At 32.8% G+C, this 18143-nt stretch overlaps 1 protein-coding gene across 1 annotated transcript in view; it reads left to right on the forward strand.

Annotated features, from left to right (window-relative positions):
- URI1 (URI1 prefoldin like chaperone) overlaps nucleotides 1-18143 on the forward strand; it is a 72520-nt gene that overhangs the window by 27325 nt on the left and 27052 nt on the right. Inside the window, exons 3-4 of the mRNA XM_032390099.1 lie at nucleotides 11048-11126; nucleotides 12470-12605. Coding sequence (XP_032245990.1) covers nucleotides 11048-11126; nucleotides 12470-12605 — 215 coding nt within the window. The remainder of the gene's footprint in view (nucleotides 1-11047; nucleotides 11127-12469; nucleotides 12606-18143) is intronic.

The raw sequence follows: 18143 nt of genomic DNA on the forward strand, positions 1-18143 counted from the left end.
GCCAAAGTGATCCATTTTACAAATAATTCCAGGGGAAGTTTTATTCATGTGGACTTCTCTCTCTTGGTTTGGTAAGGAATTCAGGAGATCAGTAAAAGGTTGGATTCACTAAGGACAGATACTAATTGAAGCAGATGTGTGAATAACTTGCTTCTGGTTTGATTTGCAAGATTCTTTCCCTGTTAGACTGAAAATTCTTTAAGGCCAAGGGGCATGTTTTCATTTTTTTTATCCACAGCACCTCCTACTGTGTTTGGCATATTATAGGCACTTAATAAATGTTTGAGTAAATGAAGACCAAATATATATAATTATATATAACATTTTAGTTAGCATATACTGTAGCAATGCCCAAGTCTGGTAACAAATGAAATGTGACATTTCAGAGCAGGTTCATGTGACTCTCAATCTCAGTTTCCAATTTTCCAAAGCTTTCCAAACTATAGAAGCTTAGGTATTTACCTACATGTATCTTAAAATAATACAGTACCTTATTTATACTTTAAAAAATTAAACTAATTTTTCCAGTTAAAATTTGCTTTTTCCTCTGAATCATTTCTAATAGGGCTGAGGAAACAGACTTTTCTGGTTTTTTTTTATTTTTTATTTTTTATTTTTTTTCTGTTTGTTTTTAATGAGGATCTCATACTGCTAGAATCTAAATGGCCAGTGAACTCACTAATTTATTATATTAAAAAACTGAAACCAAAGTATCTCCATTCCTCTGAAAGCCAGGAAATAGCTATTTGGGGGCATTGTGGAATTCTCGTGGTATTTTTATTGTGTTAATTGCGCAAACAGTGATTGAGTTCCTACCATATGCCAGTATTATGTTGCTGTTTGGAATTGAACGACCCTGCCATGGAGGAATTCATAGTCGGACACTAAACAGGGAAATCACAATAATTTTGTGCTATTTACAGAGAGCTAGGAGGCAAGAACGGAAGCTGGAACGCTTCTTAAGGGTGTCTTACACACTGCTTTTAAAAGCATGTTGCTTTTCAGTTTTCTTTAGCCCTTGGTTTTAGCCTAGTCTAAAATACAGTTCATATAGCTAAGCTCCCTTCTGCATGGGATACATATCAATATAATAAGGAAAAGCAAAATGGATGATTTTTAAAAACTGTTTTCTTAACGCTAGTGATGTTTATACTTGTTTGTGCAATTTTAAGGGATTCTTTTATTTAGGGACAAGTAATGAATATTGTAGGCTTCCAAAATGATCTTAAATATTTTTCTTTTTTTAATGTAGGGCAGAAGTAAAAATATTTGTAGAAAAGTAGGAGTAATAATGGGCTGGGGCAAACAGGATCTGCCCAAAAAAACTTTTCCAGAAAATTAATTCAAATTCTAGAACTTTGGTGAACTAGAAACATTTATAGCATTTGTTTAGCTAATAACAGATAATAAGGAAAGGTTTGAACCTAATAGTTGAGAATTTGTGCAACACTTTTAGAGCTAATAGTGGTTTTCAATTTAGTGAAGATTAAAAAAAATTTAAATACAGCATTTTTTTTTCCCCCTTAAAATCCTTTTTACTTAACTCAGGAAATAAGGTATTATAAAATCCACACACTATTTTCTTATTAAAATATGGATATACTTCCTACTGTTTAATCCACCAGGGCCTGATTATTCTGTTTGTAGATTATCTGTAATTTTTTATCTTTTTAATTCTTCCCTAAAGAGCGTGGGATTCAGAGTCACAGATCTACATTTGAATCCTGTCATTTACTAACTGTAACCTTGGGCGAATTACTGAGATTCTCAGTTTTCTCCTTGTAAAGTGACGATCATACTACTTAACTTGAAGATCGAGTGAGATAATGTCTATAGAACATCCAGGCTGACAATAAATAGCTCTGAAATTTTTTTTGAAAATTTTAATTGTCAGATGAATCAAGAAAACAAGAAAAACCTACCAAAGCTTTGTAAATATTTCTGAATATTTTGTATTCATGCCATTATCTTATTTTATCATGATGGAAAGAAGGCTTTTTAAGCAGTATTGTTAAAGCTTTACATTAATGTTTTTAGATAACTTTTTATTATGAATAATTTCAAACAAAAGGTGACTGTATTGTGAATCCACATGTACCGGTCCCTCAGCCTCAGTAATTATCAACTCGTGGTGTCATCTGAGCTGTTGCATTTAAACAGCCTATCCTACCCTTTTCCCCTACCTACAGCGCTTTTGAAATGAATCTGAAAACTATTCCATCTGCAAATATTTCAGTGTGTATCTTTAAGACAGAAAACTTAAAAATTTACACTAAAAAATTATAAATTTGGCAGAATATATAGTTCAAAATGTAGGAAGTTCTAAAGGGTATAAATGGGGTGTAGTTTTTCTCCTACCCTTATCCCCCAGTTCTCATTTATCTTTGTAAACAATGGTTTTTTGACAGTTTCTTATAAATCTTTTCAAAAATCATTTGCCTAAAGGGAGTGTGTTTGTGTATATGTGTGTGCATGTGTATTCATCCACATGTGTTTATAGATTGTGCTCCTACCCTTTTTGACAAAAATGAAATCAGACTGTATGCTGCGCTGTTCATTTAATTCGTCCTTGGAGATTGTTCTCAATTATTAGTTAACTCTTATTCTTCATTTCATTTCCATAAATTTCATTGTGTGTCGAATGTCTAATTTTTAGAGTTACCAGATAAGATTTGGTACTGATTTTTTTTTTAAATAAATAATGGTGACCGTACTAAGACTATATGGTTTCACAACTCGAAATATATCCTTCCTAAGCTGTTATATCCATTATTTATTGTTCCTTAATAAAATTACTCCAAAACTTAGTGGCTTACAAGTACTACCATTTTTTGTGTGTTTGTGTATGATTCTGTGGATGTGCATATTGGGCTTGACTTACCTGTGTTCTTGTTCTGCTACTCTGTTTGGGCTCACTCGTGTGGTTGCAGCTTTTTGGTGGCTGGGTCAGCTGGGTTGTCCAAAATGGGCCTTAGCCACAAGTCTGGTGGCTAGTGCTGGTTGTTAGCTGGGCCTCTCTCCATGTGCTCTTCTCCCTGGGTCATATTACTTGATGATCTCAGGGCAGCAAGAATGGTGGCTCCACATTATGTTGGTCAAAGTGGGAAATAGACTCCAGTTGGTGGGAGGAGTGATGAAGAATTTATGGTCATTTTTAATGCATCATAAAAGATACTTCTATTGAATATGTCCCACAAGAAAAGAGTTCTATTACTTGTGTTGATTTGTGAGAATTTAATGAAAATAGCATGTAATGCCTGGCACATACACGTCATATGTCTGTTAGGCATTATTTGTAATCATAAACTGTATGCATATGAATTGCAAAAACTTTACTGTCTTCTTCCTTCAAATCATCTTAAAAAAGTTTTAAGTAGTAAAGATATCTATGAAATTACATGAAGCAGACTTAAGTGAAAATAAAAAGACATTTTATATTGTTCAAATATTTAATTTTGGAAAGAATAGCTTTAAATTTGGGCATATAAATGCTGAAACACTTGAGCATGTGAATTTATTTTTTTAAATTTTTATTTAAATTCCGGTTAACATATAGTGTAATACTGGTTTCAGGTGTACAGTTTCGTGATTCAGCACTTACTTACAACTCCCAGTGCTCATCACAACAAGAATTTTGGGAGAGGGATTCTTTTTTTTTTTTTTTTTTTAAGATTTTACTTATTTGAGATAGAACGAGAGTGAGAGAGAGCACAAGTAGGGGGAGCAGCAGGCTCTCCACTGAGCAGGGAGCCCGACTTGGGGCTGGATCCCAGGACTCTGGGATCATAACCTGAGCCAAAGGCAGACTCTCAACCGACTGAGCCACCCAGGCGCCCTGAGAGAGGGATTCTAAAGCAAATACTTGGCATTTTTATTTTTCAAAGGAAAATAGACTGTTTAGAGGAAAAGAGTAACTAGTTTCTAGTATAGGTTATAATCAAAGTATATAGAGGGAAATAACCAAGAGAGCATACCTAAATAGTTAAAAAATACAAGTGAAGATATGTTTGTTTTGAATTCTTTCAAGTGAATCAGTGTGGATGGGTGGATATGTGTATCTATCTCTATCTGATGTTTTGAGGGATTCTTTGCCCCACAAAAGCACCAAGCTATTTCATTATAACAATGCTGTAGTATATTTCTTATGAATTACCTGAAACAGTGCTTTCCTGACTTGCCTTCATATACTTAGATAAAATTTGTTTTATTTATTATGCATAATCTGTGAAATACTGATTTCCATACCTTTAAAACTAAAAAAAACTATTCATGGTGATGACTTCATTTTTCAGTGTTAAGTAAATTTGGAAACTTTTCAGTCAGTAAATTTTCAGACTCACCATTTTACTGACCACAAAGTTTTTAGTCACTGTTTTGTATAGGGCCTTCTGTTTGGGCTTTTTCATTTTATGTGTCTCCCCGACTCTCACCCTCACCCCCAGTAGAGTGGAGAGCAACTTCCAAACCTTCTGGAGATTTTACATGATTTTGTTGTTGGACTCTCTGTAGTTATTTATGAAAGTGTCCTTAGGGACAACGGCAAGAGGGAGGAATCATATATACAAATCCCCTTCTCTGTCATTTTTAAGTTCCTGCATAGTTTTCTTTTTTCCTTTTTTTTTTTTTTCTTTTTTAATGGTATGGTATTAGTACATGGGTTTGGGAAGTTAAGTAAGTTTTGCAATTTTTGCATGTGATATTTCAAAGCAAATTAAGTTGCAGAAGAAAAGGATTCAAGTTGAATGTTTTAAGGATGATATTTTTTTAAAAACAAAATCTGAATTAGGTTTTTAATTTTTTATCCTGAGTATAAAATGAATACATACTTATTTATAGAAAGGTTGAAATAAGAAAAGAATAAATTTACTCATAATTCTAAAGAGAAGCTAATTCTCCCTCTTTAAAACATTTTGTTTTATTCCCTTCAGTTTTTTAATTCTATATGTGTATTTATGTCACCAAGGTCAAAATAGTAAATGCTTTTTTTCTTTTCTTTTTAAAAAGGTTAATGATTTTTAAATTATTAGAATTTGTTACTTCTAGTAGTCCCCTAGCCTTTGTATCATGTTTTTGTAAGAACCACACTAGTTTAATACTTGATGCTTTTTGAAAATGAAATGCAAAATAAATGCATTATAGGGGAATTTCTTATAGGGGAATTTTTAAAATAAGGGATTTTATAAAAAATTTGTAAGTACATCTCATTTAGAACATAGTCTTTGATTATGTATTTGCAGTGTCCATATACAATATTTGGTTCACAATTTCCCACAATTAGCTTAAATCCATTGAGTATCTGATTGATGCTATACCTCAATTTGACTTGGTATACCTAATGACTTTTCATCTCTATTTTAACTGTATTAGGTTTGAAAACTACACCTCCTTGCACTTCGAGTTTTTTTAATTTTCTATTCATTTTATTTTATTTTTTATAAAAATAAGAGCAATCTACAATAAAGCTTTCCAGCTCAGGAGAGGACCATGTGAGGATGAAGGTGTCACTATTGCAGCAACAGTGCTTGACTGAGAGGCAGGTCACTTAGTGATAATCCAGGGTGCTTGTTCTTGTTTTGCGATACAAAAGTCTAAATTCTAATACACTAAAGGCAGTGGGTATCAGTGTATGACTAAGGAAAATGTAGTCAGTAAAAAAACTGAGGCATGCATTCAATTTAACATTTTTACTAATTTATATTCAACTCATGACTGAACTGGGGATGGTTTTCCTATTTTTCTTTTATTTAAATCAACGGAGTTGAAGATCATTTTGAGAATTTTACATCTGATGGGTTTAAAACCAAGATTGCTTTTTTTTTTTTTTTTTAAACTGTTATAAGACCTCTTAAAAAAACTGACCTTGAGGGATCTGAGTGGCTTCTATTGAAATTATATGCCAAATGCAGGGACTTTTTCTCAGGAAAGAATCTAGTGTTTTTATCAGTTTCTCATAGGTATCAGTGACCATAAAAGGTTATGAATCACTGCTCTAAGAAAACAATACAGAAAAGTTTTCTTTTTTCTAAAAGAAAGAAAGTGTAGAAAGTCGAAACTACACCTATAAATTAGAATTAAGTAGAAACTGGCACAAACATTCAAAGCTTAAGTCGGTTATAAACTTATCATAGCTAAACTCCTCTTTTCCGAAAGGCCCCTTCTTTCTGATTTGTCACAAAAATTAGTGTCAGTTGTAGAGAACTCAGAGAATAAAGAAAATTAAAATGACCCGTAAACTCTTCACCTGAAGCTAACTGAACTAGGAGGCACCCTGGGGCATTTTTTTCAAACGCAGAGTGATGTGTTTTTGTATAATTTTTAAACTTTCTTACTTCAGATTTGTATCTCATTTTATTCTTAGAACAAAGGAACGCTAATGAGTGAAGAAACAGGTACCTATGATCACTGACAAGTCTGAAGTCATATGTACATGTTTGTAGGCAGAGAGCATTGGAAGCAATTCATCTGTCCCAGCTTTGCTGTATATAACCCATTATACTCTGTTTTCTCATTGTTGAGAAGTTAAATTGAGGAAATCTAGTAGAATGTTAGCTGCATCAGTCTCTCTTTGACAATATTCTTTCATTAACTTTAGAATAATTACAAGTGTTTATATTTAGGTTCGTCTTTTCTCTATTTCCAGTACAATTTTTTGATGGACTCATAAAAATAAAGAACATGGACTATTTCATCAGCATCTTCTGATGACACAAGTTTCCTAGGTATAGAGTTGAGAAAAAGGAATATGCCACCATATTGCCTGAATTTTATCATAGATTTCACTTAGTAGTATTTTGCCATGACCATTTAAAAAAATAATACTAATTTAATACAGATATATTTTAATTTTTAATATGTTCCCTTTCCTGCCAAATTTCAGATCTTTCAACAATGTGATCCTTCTTTCAAGAATGTTTTTATTGTTTAATATAACTTTAATAATTTATTTAGACTTTTCAAGAGGATACTTTGAAAACAATCATCATTCCTTTCTTTAGTAATGAGAAGACTTTTCTCTTTACCTATATATAATCTATGCCTGAATTTAATATTCCTCTATTTTCTTAATTTCAGAGGTAAAAACCCAGGCATCCATCAAGCTAGTGGATCTTTAACAAAGAAGCAATGCAAAGAAATAAAAAAGACGTGCTATATTTGAGTGATGATCCCTGCAGCATATGGCATAAGGCTTGGTTGCAGAGGAGAAGCTCAATAAATGGTGAATTGAATTGAAACAAAGGTTTTCTTGAATTCTTAACAGGAAGTTCTAGAGTGGGTATGATAGACTAAAAATCATTTGTAAATAAGATTATATAGTTACTTATATTCCAAAATCTTTGGATTTTGTAGTTTCTTAAAAACTTAACTCTGCCCCAGATTAACCCAGATAGTAATATGAATGTAAAGCCCATTTCTTTTTCCCTTTTTGATCACCACTTGCTGTTTCCTGCATTTTTTGTTTAGGACATTAGGTAAAGGGAGAGAGAATGATAAGAAATTAAAAACAAACAAACCCACAGGCTTAATGTCAACATTTCTGCCTATTCCAGTTTACTACTTTAAGTTGAAAATTAGCAAAATTAGTGCATCAGTGATTTAAATTTTATTTCCCTTTTTTGTTAAAGATGAAAATTGGAGACTTTCTTCTTGCCCCAAAGGATGTAGAACTTTTTTTCTTTACAAAGATTTGTCAGTTGCCTTTAAGAAAAAGATTAAAAATATAGTCTTGCTTTCATATTCCCCCATCTCCTTTTTAATATTCTGTTACGAAAATCTTTAAACATAAGTTGAAAGAATTGTGTAGGTGAAGCTTGATCATATATCTATCTTTATCTCAATCCATTAATCCATTTTTCCCAGATGTATTTCAAAGTAAGTCGTGGACATAAGTTACACCTGTAAATACTTGAGCAAACACATCATTTAACTTGTTCTCATACTTCTCACAGCTTTAGGAAAATAAGGTGTTTCCCATGGGATCTATCCTGATCTTCATCCTTAAGGTTAAGGCTAATTTGTAGCGTGCTTCTTGTGTGTCCTTCTTTGCTGCTGCTTTTTAATACAGAAGGTGCTTCTCAGAAGGCATATAGTGCATGATTACAAGATTCAAAAGAAAATTGTAAAAGTGTCTTATATATGACTTACAGCAGTGCTTTAGTTCTTATTTTCTGTAAGGAACATTACACGAAGATATTTGTTGCAAATTAAATCTTATTTATTGGGTAACTTTTTTAAAATTAAGAATTGAAGCCTGAACTTAATCTATAAGGATCAAATACGATGAAGACCTCCAGACAAGGAGGTCTATATGTTATAAGTAAAGTAGGCTTGAGTGGTTTACCTAACTATATCTGGGTTTTATTTTCCATTTGAAAAAAAATTAAGCAGTTGCCTCTTTTGATTACATATTTTAATATGACTACAGTATCTAAAAACTATATTTCTAAGTAATAAAACAGAAGAAACAAACTCTTCAAATTTTTGTGCAAATAAAGATCCCCTACTTACCTTCTGTAACACAGTAGTTCTTAGAATCATTTTTTGTATTTTCTGCTATATAGGCTTTGTGATCTTTAACAGGATTATTTAATCCCTGAATATTAGAGGGACTGTTTAAGGACAAATAGATAAACTCTGACCAAGGTGTTTGATCCTGCATATTTCCACTAGTGGAACCTTTAGGGAAGAGAGTTTCTTAAGCCGTAATTTCTCCTACAGACACTGCTTGTCTTGTACTTGCCTCCCTTCGAAAAGGACTTCTGCGTGGGCTGCATTTTAAATTATCTTTTTCTTTTTTCTTTCTTTCTTTTTTTTTGTTTCTGTATTTTTAGAAAACAACTCAGAATTTAGAAATAGGAACTCTGATCTTAAACCGTCCTCCAGTATGTCCACTTTTGTTCTAGAGAGAATTAGTGATAAGTCTAAAACTGAACATACTTGATTTGGAATACTGACATTGATCTCTTGTATTACCTGTGGTTGAATCTACTATTCTTTTAATATACAAAAGAGGTGTTTTGTTAGGAAATCTCCTTTTTCCACGTGTAGTTACCAAAATAAGACATACTGAATGCTAACTTTAATACTAGCTTTTTAACAATCACAGGAACATTTAGACATCTAAGCTGATGTATAGGCCTTGAGCATTTGCTGAATTACTTATCTAAAACATACAAACTGTTAGTGTTCTGTAGATTTCATAATGAGTGTTTACATTGTGCCAAATCAGTTCTTTATAGATAGTATCCAATTTATTGCTCACACCAACCCTATCTCCAAAAGCCCCCTCAATGGTAACATTTAGCTATACTGCCTTTCAATAAGTTGTACTCTTTTTATCAAACTGAATGAATTTAACATAATGGAATCTCAGCTTAGTGGGTAGTAGTCTTTCTTGAAAATTTTAGAATTGGTGTTTTTTGATAGTTTATGGAAAAAGGGGTATTGGATACTCAGTGTAGATATTCATTGCTAAACCCTTTGGATTTCTTTCACTTGAACCTGTGAGATAGGCATTTTACCACTGAAGATACTAAGACCAGGGTTAATTTGTGTATGTTAAGTGGTGGAGCTGGGATTCACCTTCTGGTCTGATTGTAATGCCGTGCTCTTTCTGGTATGTAGCTCTGTGCATGAAGTTTTTTTAAACCATTTTATTCTTAAAAAATTTATCCAGAAGGATGATATTTTTCCCTTAAGTAAATAGAATAAAGACATTTTATGTTTATAAAAAAGGATTTTGAGGGAACGTTTTGCAAAAGCACTTGAACCAAGAACACAGGCCAGAAGACCTAGGTTAAATTCACTGCTTGCATCTTTCATGACGGAGGAGGTCTGATTTCTCTTAAATGTGTGCTTTTTCCATCTTCCTTCTACTTTCTTTTTTGAATGAGGAAAATGTTGAAAAGTGACATTTACTACAGGAATATTTTTAGGATGAATAATAGTATAGATGTGAAATTCCTTGATATTCTTAAGAGTAAATGAGATAATTTTTATTAATTATGCTTCTCTTGCTTTAGGGGTGCTAAGGAGTAAACTGAATCAATTCCATGATGTTTATAGAGCAGTCATTTTTATTATCTGGAGAATGATTATCTGTGTTGCAATTTATTCTAATTTCAGTTTGGCAATATCTACGTGTTTTTTTTAAATTACTTGTTGAATTGGTGGGGTTTGTTTTTGTTATTTTTTTCAAACTGACAACACGCTTTTGCTTTCAAAAAATTTCAGTGCACTGGTTTAGCCTGCAGCTTACAGCCTAGCAAGGAACCCTTACGAAACTGAATTTTCAGAGAGGATTTGAAAACAGGCATCTGCATGAAGGACTATTCATTTCCAGCAGGTGTAAGAACTGAGTGCATAGTGCGGAAACATATGACCATCTCTACTCCTACAGAATGATATCTTTTGGTTATTTGAAATTAATTTATTAAGTAGCTCTGTCTTGATATAACATGAAACAGGCTCCAAAGCCAAATCGAAATGCTTTTTTATATTACCTCTACCTAATTTCTTCTATCTCCTCATTGGTTCTCTCTCAGCTTAATCACATTAATATGAGTAACTGAAGGGTTATTCCACATTTTTCAGCTTTAAGTTTTCTAGGGACTGAAAATGTCTGGTCAGATTTTGTGTTCATGATTTCTGCTGTGCAGCCAGTGTTTATTCACCCACAAGTTTATTAAATCTCTTCTTCCTTCATCTTAAGTTCCTGTTTCCCTCTAAACATCAGGCCGTCCCTCAATGTCTCCTTTAATTTCTAAATTTTATTTAGTTCAGATGATCTACATTATGAAACACTAGTTCTAAAGATGTGTGTTCTAATTCTGAAACCAAATCCTTGAAAGTCTTAATTTTTTGGTGTGTGTATGGTTGAATAATGCCACTGCTAAATTTGGTAAACATAGAATTTAAAAATTTTTGAAATACTTAAATATTTAAATTGCTAAAATTGGATTTTTGATTAGTTTGTCTTTTGATACATAGTCTACTCAAGGAATTGTTAGTTTGTGTATTCATTTAGTATTTGCTATTTTTTTGTCAACAGGAAGAAGGTAGATAATGACTATAATGCCCTGCAAGAAAGACTCAGTACCTTGCCTGATAAGTTGTCTTATAATATCATGGTATGTTTAGTGTGTTGCTTTTAAAGCAGTATGTTGTTTACATATTAGTTATGGAAAGTAAGAAGATGTTTCTTTGCTTTATATGTATTGATTCACAAATGGCCAAGCTCTAATAGAAAGTATCTGAAGTAACTACCATAGCAAGGAAAGTTTTTGTTTTACTTTATTTTTTTTTTTTGAAAGATTTTATTTATTTATTTTGACAGAGAGAGACAGCGAGAGAGGGAACACAAGCAGGGGGAGTGGGAGAGGGAGAAGCAGGCTTCCCGAGGAGCTGGGAGCCCGATGTGGGGCTCTATCCCAGGACCCAGGGATCATGACCTGAGCCGAAGGCAGACGCTTAACGACTGAGCCACCCAGGCGCCCCTGTTTTACTTTAAAATAATCCACTAATTGTTGTAATAGTTGGTATTTGCTTCTTTTCTTTTTTTTCAGATTTATATTAAGTTATCACATTATGGAGACACAAATGGCATAAATGTTAGCACAAAATTTGACAAATTTGGTATGCAAATTTACTGTGTTAGAAAACTGTAATTAAGACAGAAATATGGCACTTAGTCGTTTCCTGTTAGCCAGAGCAGGAATAGATCATAATGTTGTATAATTCACAGAATTACACCCTAGAACATTGATTTTATATAAAAAGGTACTGCTAATTTTTGTCTGAATGATCTTCATATCGACATAGTGATCCTTTCGTGAGCCCTGGATTAGATTCTTTCATCGCTTGAATATATTTTTTCATAAAGACTTTGTTCTTAATTACAGTAGTTCAAATGTTTTATAAATGTATTGTTTTTTATTATACTAGCCCAAATATTTTGTAAAATTTGTAGAGTCATTAAAGCTATTTATTTGTTAATTCCAATTTTGTTAAACAAATGGCTATTTTATTGGAAATAATTTTCAGGTTTTTTAATCAAAGGTATTCTTTATTAATATTTCATTGCGAGTTTGCTTTCATTTAGATTTATGAATGAACACGAAGTATAAACATTCAGAGACAGTGCTAATTTCTCTGAAAGCTGTATGTAAATGTGCTTATTCCTTTTCCTGTTTTAACATTGATTTATTAACCTAAAGCAATTTTCTATAGGTTTTCTTAGTGAAATTTTAATGTTAAATTTCTATAAAGTTGACGTTTTTTCTTAGTCGATAAAGACCTCAACACAGAGCTTTTAATGCTGTTTCATAAAATGTATTTTCTTAGTTGATAAAAAGACCCCAGCGCAGAACTGTTTCTTAAAATGTATTTTTTAGTGTTTTTAATTTTTTGTCTTCTTTCTCCTTATTCCTCCCCTCCCTCCCTCCCTCCCTCCCTTCCTTCCTTTCAACAATAGGTACCATTTGGCCCCTTTGCCTTCATGCCAGGAAAGCTTGTCCATACTAACGAAGTCACTGTTTTACTCGGGGACAATTGGTTTGCAAAGTGCTCAGCAAAGCAGGCTGTGGGCTTAGTTGAGCATCGGAAAGAACGTATGTACCAATTATAAATGACGTATCTTTGCTGGTGTGTATCAGTTCACAAAGTGCCAAGCTGTTACTAAAAGTATCATCCATGATTTATTAGTCCAGACTATTTGTGATTTGGTTGAATTGTAGGTAGTTTGAGTAGAACCAACATTTGAGAATGTAAGCTGGAGAATGGAACATCTGGGTTGGAAATATCACCCACATTAGCATGTTTTCAGAAATGACAGAGTGTAAAAGTCCTTAACATGTGGTTTTATAGATAGAAGTTGGGAAGACATCAGACTTGGGCTCATTTTATATTTTATAACTGATTTGTTCTGGGTGCTTTCATATACTTACTTTTGCTTTTAATACTTGTAGTACACAGAGGGAATTTACTTTTTATTTATTGAACTAAGAAAAATACCTATCTGTAAAAGTAGAAACAATTTTTAAACATGCTTTTTGGTTTAGAAGAAGTCATATTTTCATCTTACAGAGAAGGCCAGGTGTGGAGAGGTGCTACCCAAAACAGTGCCCATATACTTATTCAGTGATGTGAGGCCTCTGTCTCATTTGGTTGAGGTATTTCTTTAAGTTTTGTTTATCTATGATATTATTTGTTGGTGTAGATACATATCCGCATACACATTTTTTAGTTGGATGGGTTTGGCTTCAGTTCTAGCTTATTTGCATTTTAAAATTAGGTTCATTTAATATCTATGTTCTTATTTCTATAATAAAATACTTAAATTGATAGTATAATATCACCCCTACCTGTTTTTTTAACCTTCTAGTTAAATGTGTATTTGAAAATAAATTTTTGAGGATTCTTCTGTATAAATGAGGTCATAAAGATAAAAAAACAGCTGAGTTTTCTACAGCTGAAATTATTTCACTTATACATGTGAGTGGGTACTAGTTAGAGAACTCATTTACTCACTGAAATTGTGGGATCTATATTTGGACACTCTAATTGCAAATCAACTCCTATAAGTTTATAATTGATAACATATTTGATCATTTGTGACACTAATCAGAATCTTATTGTTAGGCCTGTATATAATTTCTAGCAATGATAATTCTTTTGGCATTACTATACTAAAATAAGTCATGTACGTTAGAGGAAAAAGAATGAGCATAATTCTTTCTTAAAGGCCTTTCTTAATGGGGAAAGTTTTCTTATTTACTGGGGTAGCTCTGCTGATATGAAATCAGTTCATCGTCTGTTAAAGTTTGTTCACTCTGATTTTCATATGTGTATTTCAGCAAAGCAATCTTTAGAATCAGTTATGACTTAATATAATAATGGGAGAATACTTTTTTTTTAAGATACTTATTTTAGAGAGCATGCGCACGCGCGCTCAGTTGCGAGCAGGGGAGGGACAAAGGTAGAGGGAGAGAGAGAATCTCAAGCCAACTACCCACTGAGCGTGGACTCCAGAATGGGGCTTGATCACATGACCCTGAGATCATGACCTGAGCTGAAATCAAGAGTCGGCCACTCAACCAGCTGAGCCACCCAGGCGCCCCGGGAGAATACTTTTAATAGAATAGGAATAGAGCTCTAGAATAAAGAGGTATTTTTTGGTAAATCACTTTCCATTGTTGAAAATGGTTTTTGGAATTGACCAAAAATGATGACTTTTGGGATCAGTGTTTATCTAAAATAATTTTCAGGATATGTACCTATGAATTATGTTTGAGAACCTATTATGAATTCTAAAAAGTTGTTTTATTCACACAGTTTTATACTAATTTTAATAACTAAAGAAATGTTTAGGTATATTGTTGTATTTAACATTTATTTAAGAAAAGATACTTTATTTTTCTTATGGAAGAAGAAATATAACAAGTTAAACACACAGTCCTACCTCACTGTTGACAGGGTAATTGGGAAAGGTGGAAGGGGGGTCATTGCATGTTTAAAAAGTAGTCAAAATGAAGGACAAAATGGATTTAACACAAGTACAAAAGGATTCAGGGGAGGTTTCTCTAAGGAAGCTGATTTTTAAGCGGGCCCTATTCTTTGTGCTCACATCCTGCATTTTTGCCATTTAACATGAATATGACCAGCTTTTTAAAGTTAAAAAAATTTTTTTTAAGATTATCAGAGTGAAATTGACTTTTTATTTGGTATACTGTTCCATGAGTTTTCAATGCAAGTAAAGATTTTTTAACCATTGCCACTGTCAGAATATAGAATAGGATATAGGATACACTAGTCAGAGCCCAGGATCACAACAGAAACTCCCTCGTGCGTTCTCTTTGTGGTCACACCCTACCTCTACCTGTAAGGCCTGACAATCACTGATCTGTCTCTATCACTATCAATTTTACCTTTTCCAGAATGTCATATAAATGGAGTCATACACTATGTAACCTTTTGAGACTGACTTCTTTCATTCACCATAATGCCTCATCTAAGTTGTTTTGTATATCAAAAGGTCAGTCGTATTTACTGCTGAGTATTCCATTATATGCACATACCACAGTTTTTCTCTTCGTCTATTGGAGAACATTTGGTTTGCTTTCATTTTCTGGAATTATGAACAGAGCTGTTATAAACCTTTATGTTTTGGTCTTACTATAAATTTTCATTGCTGTTGATAAATACCTACAAGTGGGATTGCTACGTCATATGGTGGGTACGTGTATTCAGTTTTTAAGAAACTTTCAAGCTATTTTCCAAAGACACTATATTGTTTTACATTCCCCCAATCCCAGCAGGGTGTGAGAGTCCTAGTAGCTTTGCATCCTTACCAGCACTTGGTGTTGTTAGTTTTAAAAATTTAAGCCATTTCAGTAGATGGGTAGGAGTTTTCAATTTGCATTTCCCTGATGGCTAATGATGTTCAGTATTGATTCAGGTACTTGCCTGCCATCTGTGTGTGTATCTGTCCTCTTTGATCTGTTGAAGTCTTTTGCCCATTTTTAAAAATTTGGTTGTATTTTTTCTTTCTCAAGTTTTGAGAGTTCTTCATATATTCTGGATATAAGTCTTTGTTAAGTGTGTGATTCGCAAATATTTTCTCCCAGTATGTATCTTGTCTTTTTATTCCCTCAACATTGTATTTCCAGAGCAAAAATTTTTAATTTTGAAGTCCAGTTTATTACTTTTTTGTTTTATGGGTCATTTGTTTGGTGTCATATCTAGAATGCTTTGCCCTACCCTCAGTTCATGTAGATTTTCTCCTATGTTTTCTTCTATAAAATGTTCATTGTTGAACATTTTGCACTTAGATCTGTGTTCCATTTTAAGTTAATTTTTGTGTAAGGTGTGAGGTTTAGTTCAAGGTGTTCAGTCTTTTTATGTATAGATGTCCAGTTTTTCTCAAATCATTTGTTGGAAGTCCTTTCTCCATTCGGTTGCCTTTGTACTTTTGTCAAAAATGAACTGGTAATCAGAATCACAATGAGATACCATTTTATCCTTCCTACTATAGCTGTAATAAAAAAGGCAGACAGTAACTTGTATTAGTGAGGATGTGGAAAATTGCAACCCTCATATGTTGCTGGTGGGAATATAAATTGGTGTAGCCACCTTGGAAAACCGCTTGGAATTTTTCATAAAGTTAAACATTGAGTTACCATCTAGCCCTATTCCACACCTAGATAGTATTATACCCAAGGGAAAGTAAAAACATACGTCTGCACAGAAGCTTGTATGTGAATATTAGCATAATTCATAATAGCCCCAAAATGTAAACAACCCAAATGTCTATCATCCAGTGAATGAATAAATGTGAATATTGCTTGGCAAGAAAAAGAAGTGTACCATTTACTATGACAAATGAAAAAAGCCAGCTACAAAAGACTATATATTATATGATACCACTTGTATGAAATATTTAGAATAGGCAAATTTATGAAACAAAAAGTATATTAATGGTTGCTTAGGACTAGGGAAGGTATGGGGGAGAATGGAAAGTGACTTAGTTTTTTTGAAAAGGTTATATTTGGACATGATACGAATTTTAAAGGGTTTTTATTGAAAAATAAGTGTCCCTTTTCCTCCCTTATCATCCACTTGGATAACTTGGAGGCATTATCAGTATCTTACCATTTTGTGTGTTCACATCTTGTAGACTTACGCATTCCCAACCCATTATATACACAACCACTCAAATGGTAGCACATGTTTTTTGCATCTTTCTGTCTTTTCTTAATGGCTGCAGGGCATTATATGGATATTGTGTAATTTATTGTTTTCTTTCCTAGTAACCATCCTAAAGGTTTTGATTTCCAATTTTTTAAGGACTTCAGGATGTTTGTTGAGCATTTTTCATGTGCTTATTGGCAATTTGTAGAAAAATCTTTGGAGAGCTGTCAGTTCAAGTCCTTTGCCCATTTTTAAATTGGGTTGTCTTTTTGTTGTTGAGTTGTATGAGTTCTTTATATATTCTGGATATTAGTCCCTTATCAGATAGATGATTTGCAAATATTTTCTCCCATTCTGTAGACTGCCTTTTCACTATATTGGTAATGTCCTTTGATGCACTAAAGTTTTAAATTTTGATGAAGTCATTTGTCTATTTTTTTTCTTTTGTTGCTTGTACTTTTAGTGTCATATCCAAGAAATCATTGCCAAATCCAATGTCATGAAGCTTTTCTCCTGTGTTTTCTTCTAAGAATTTCATAGTTTCAGTTTTCATTTAGATCTTTCATCCATTTTGAGTTAATTTTTTGTATATTGTGTAAACTAAGGGTCCAACTTTGTTCTTTTGCATGTGGCTATCCAGTTTTCCCAGTAGTGTTTGTTGAAAAGACTGTCTTTACCCCCTTTGAATGGTTTGACACCGTTATTGAAAATTGCTTGGATATATATGGGAGGATTTATTTCTGGGTTCTCTACCCTATTTTATGATCTATATGTCTGTCTTAATGCCAGTACCGTAGTATTTTGATAACTGTACCTTTGTAGAAAGTTTTAAAATCAAGTAGTATGAGATCTCCAACTTTGATCTTTTGTAAGATTGTTTGGCTATTCAGGGTCTCTCAAGATTGCATATGAATTTTGGGGTGGATTTCTTCTATTGCAGCAAAATTGTTGGGATTTTGATAGGGATTGATTTGAATTTGTAGATTGCTTTGGGTAAAATGATATCTTAACAATATTAAACCCTCTAATCCATGAACACAGGATGTCTTTCCATTTACTTTGTCTTCTTTAAATTCTTCCAGCAACACAATAAGTCTTGTGTCTTCTAGGCTAAACTTACTACTAAATATCTTTTTAATGGTATTGTAAATTGAAATTATTTTCTTAATTTTCTTTTCAGATTGTTCATTGCTGGTGTATAGAAATGCAACTTATTTTTGAGTATTTAATTTATTAGTTTTTTAGCTGTGTGTGTGTAATATTTCAGGTTTTCTACATATAAGATCATATCATCTGCCAATAGAGATAATTTTACTTCTTCCTTTCCAATTTGGATGCTTTTTATTTTTTTTCCTTGCCTAATTGCTTTCGCTATAACTTTTTTTTTCTTATGGACTCCTAGTTATTTATTTATTTATTTATTTATATTATTAACATATAATGTATTATTTGTTTCAGGG

Source organism: Phoca vitulina, unplaced genomic scaffold, assembly GCF_004348235.1.
Source record: "Phoca vitulina isolate PV1807 unplaced genomic scaffold, GSC_HSeal_1.0 scaffold58, whole genome shotgun sequence".
NCBI lineage: Eukaryota > Metazoa > Chordata > Mammalia > Carnivora > Phocidae > Phoca > Phoca vitulina.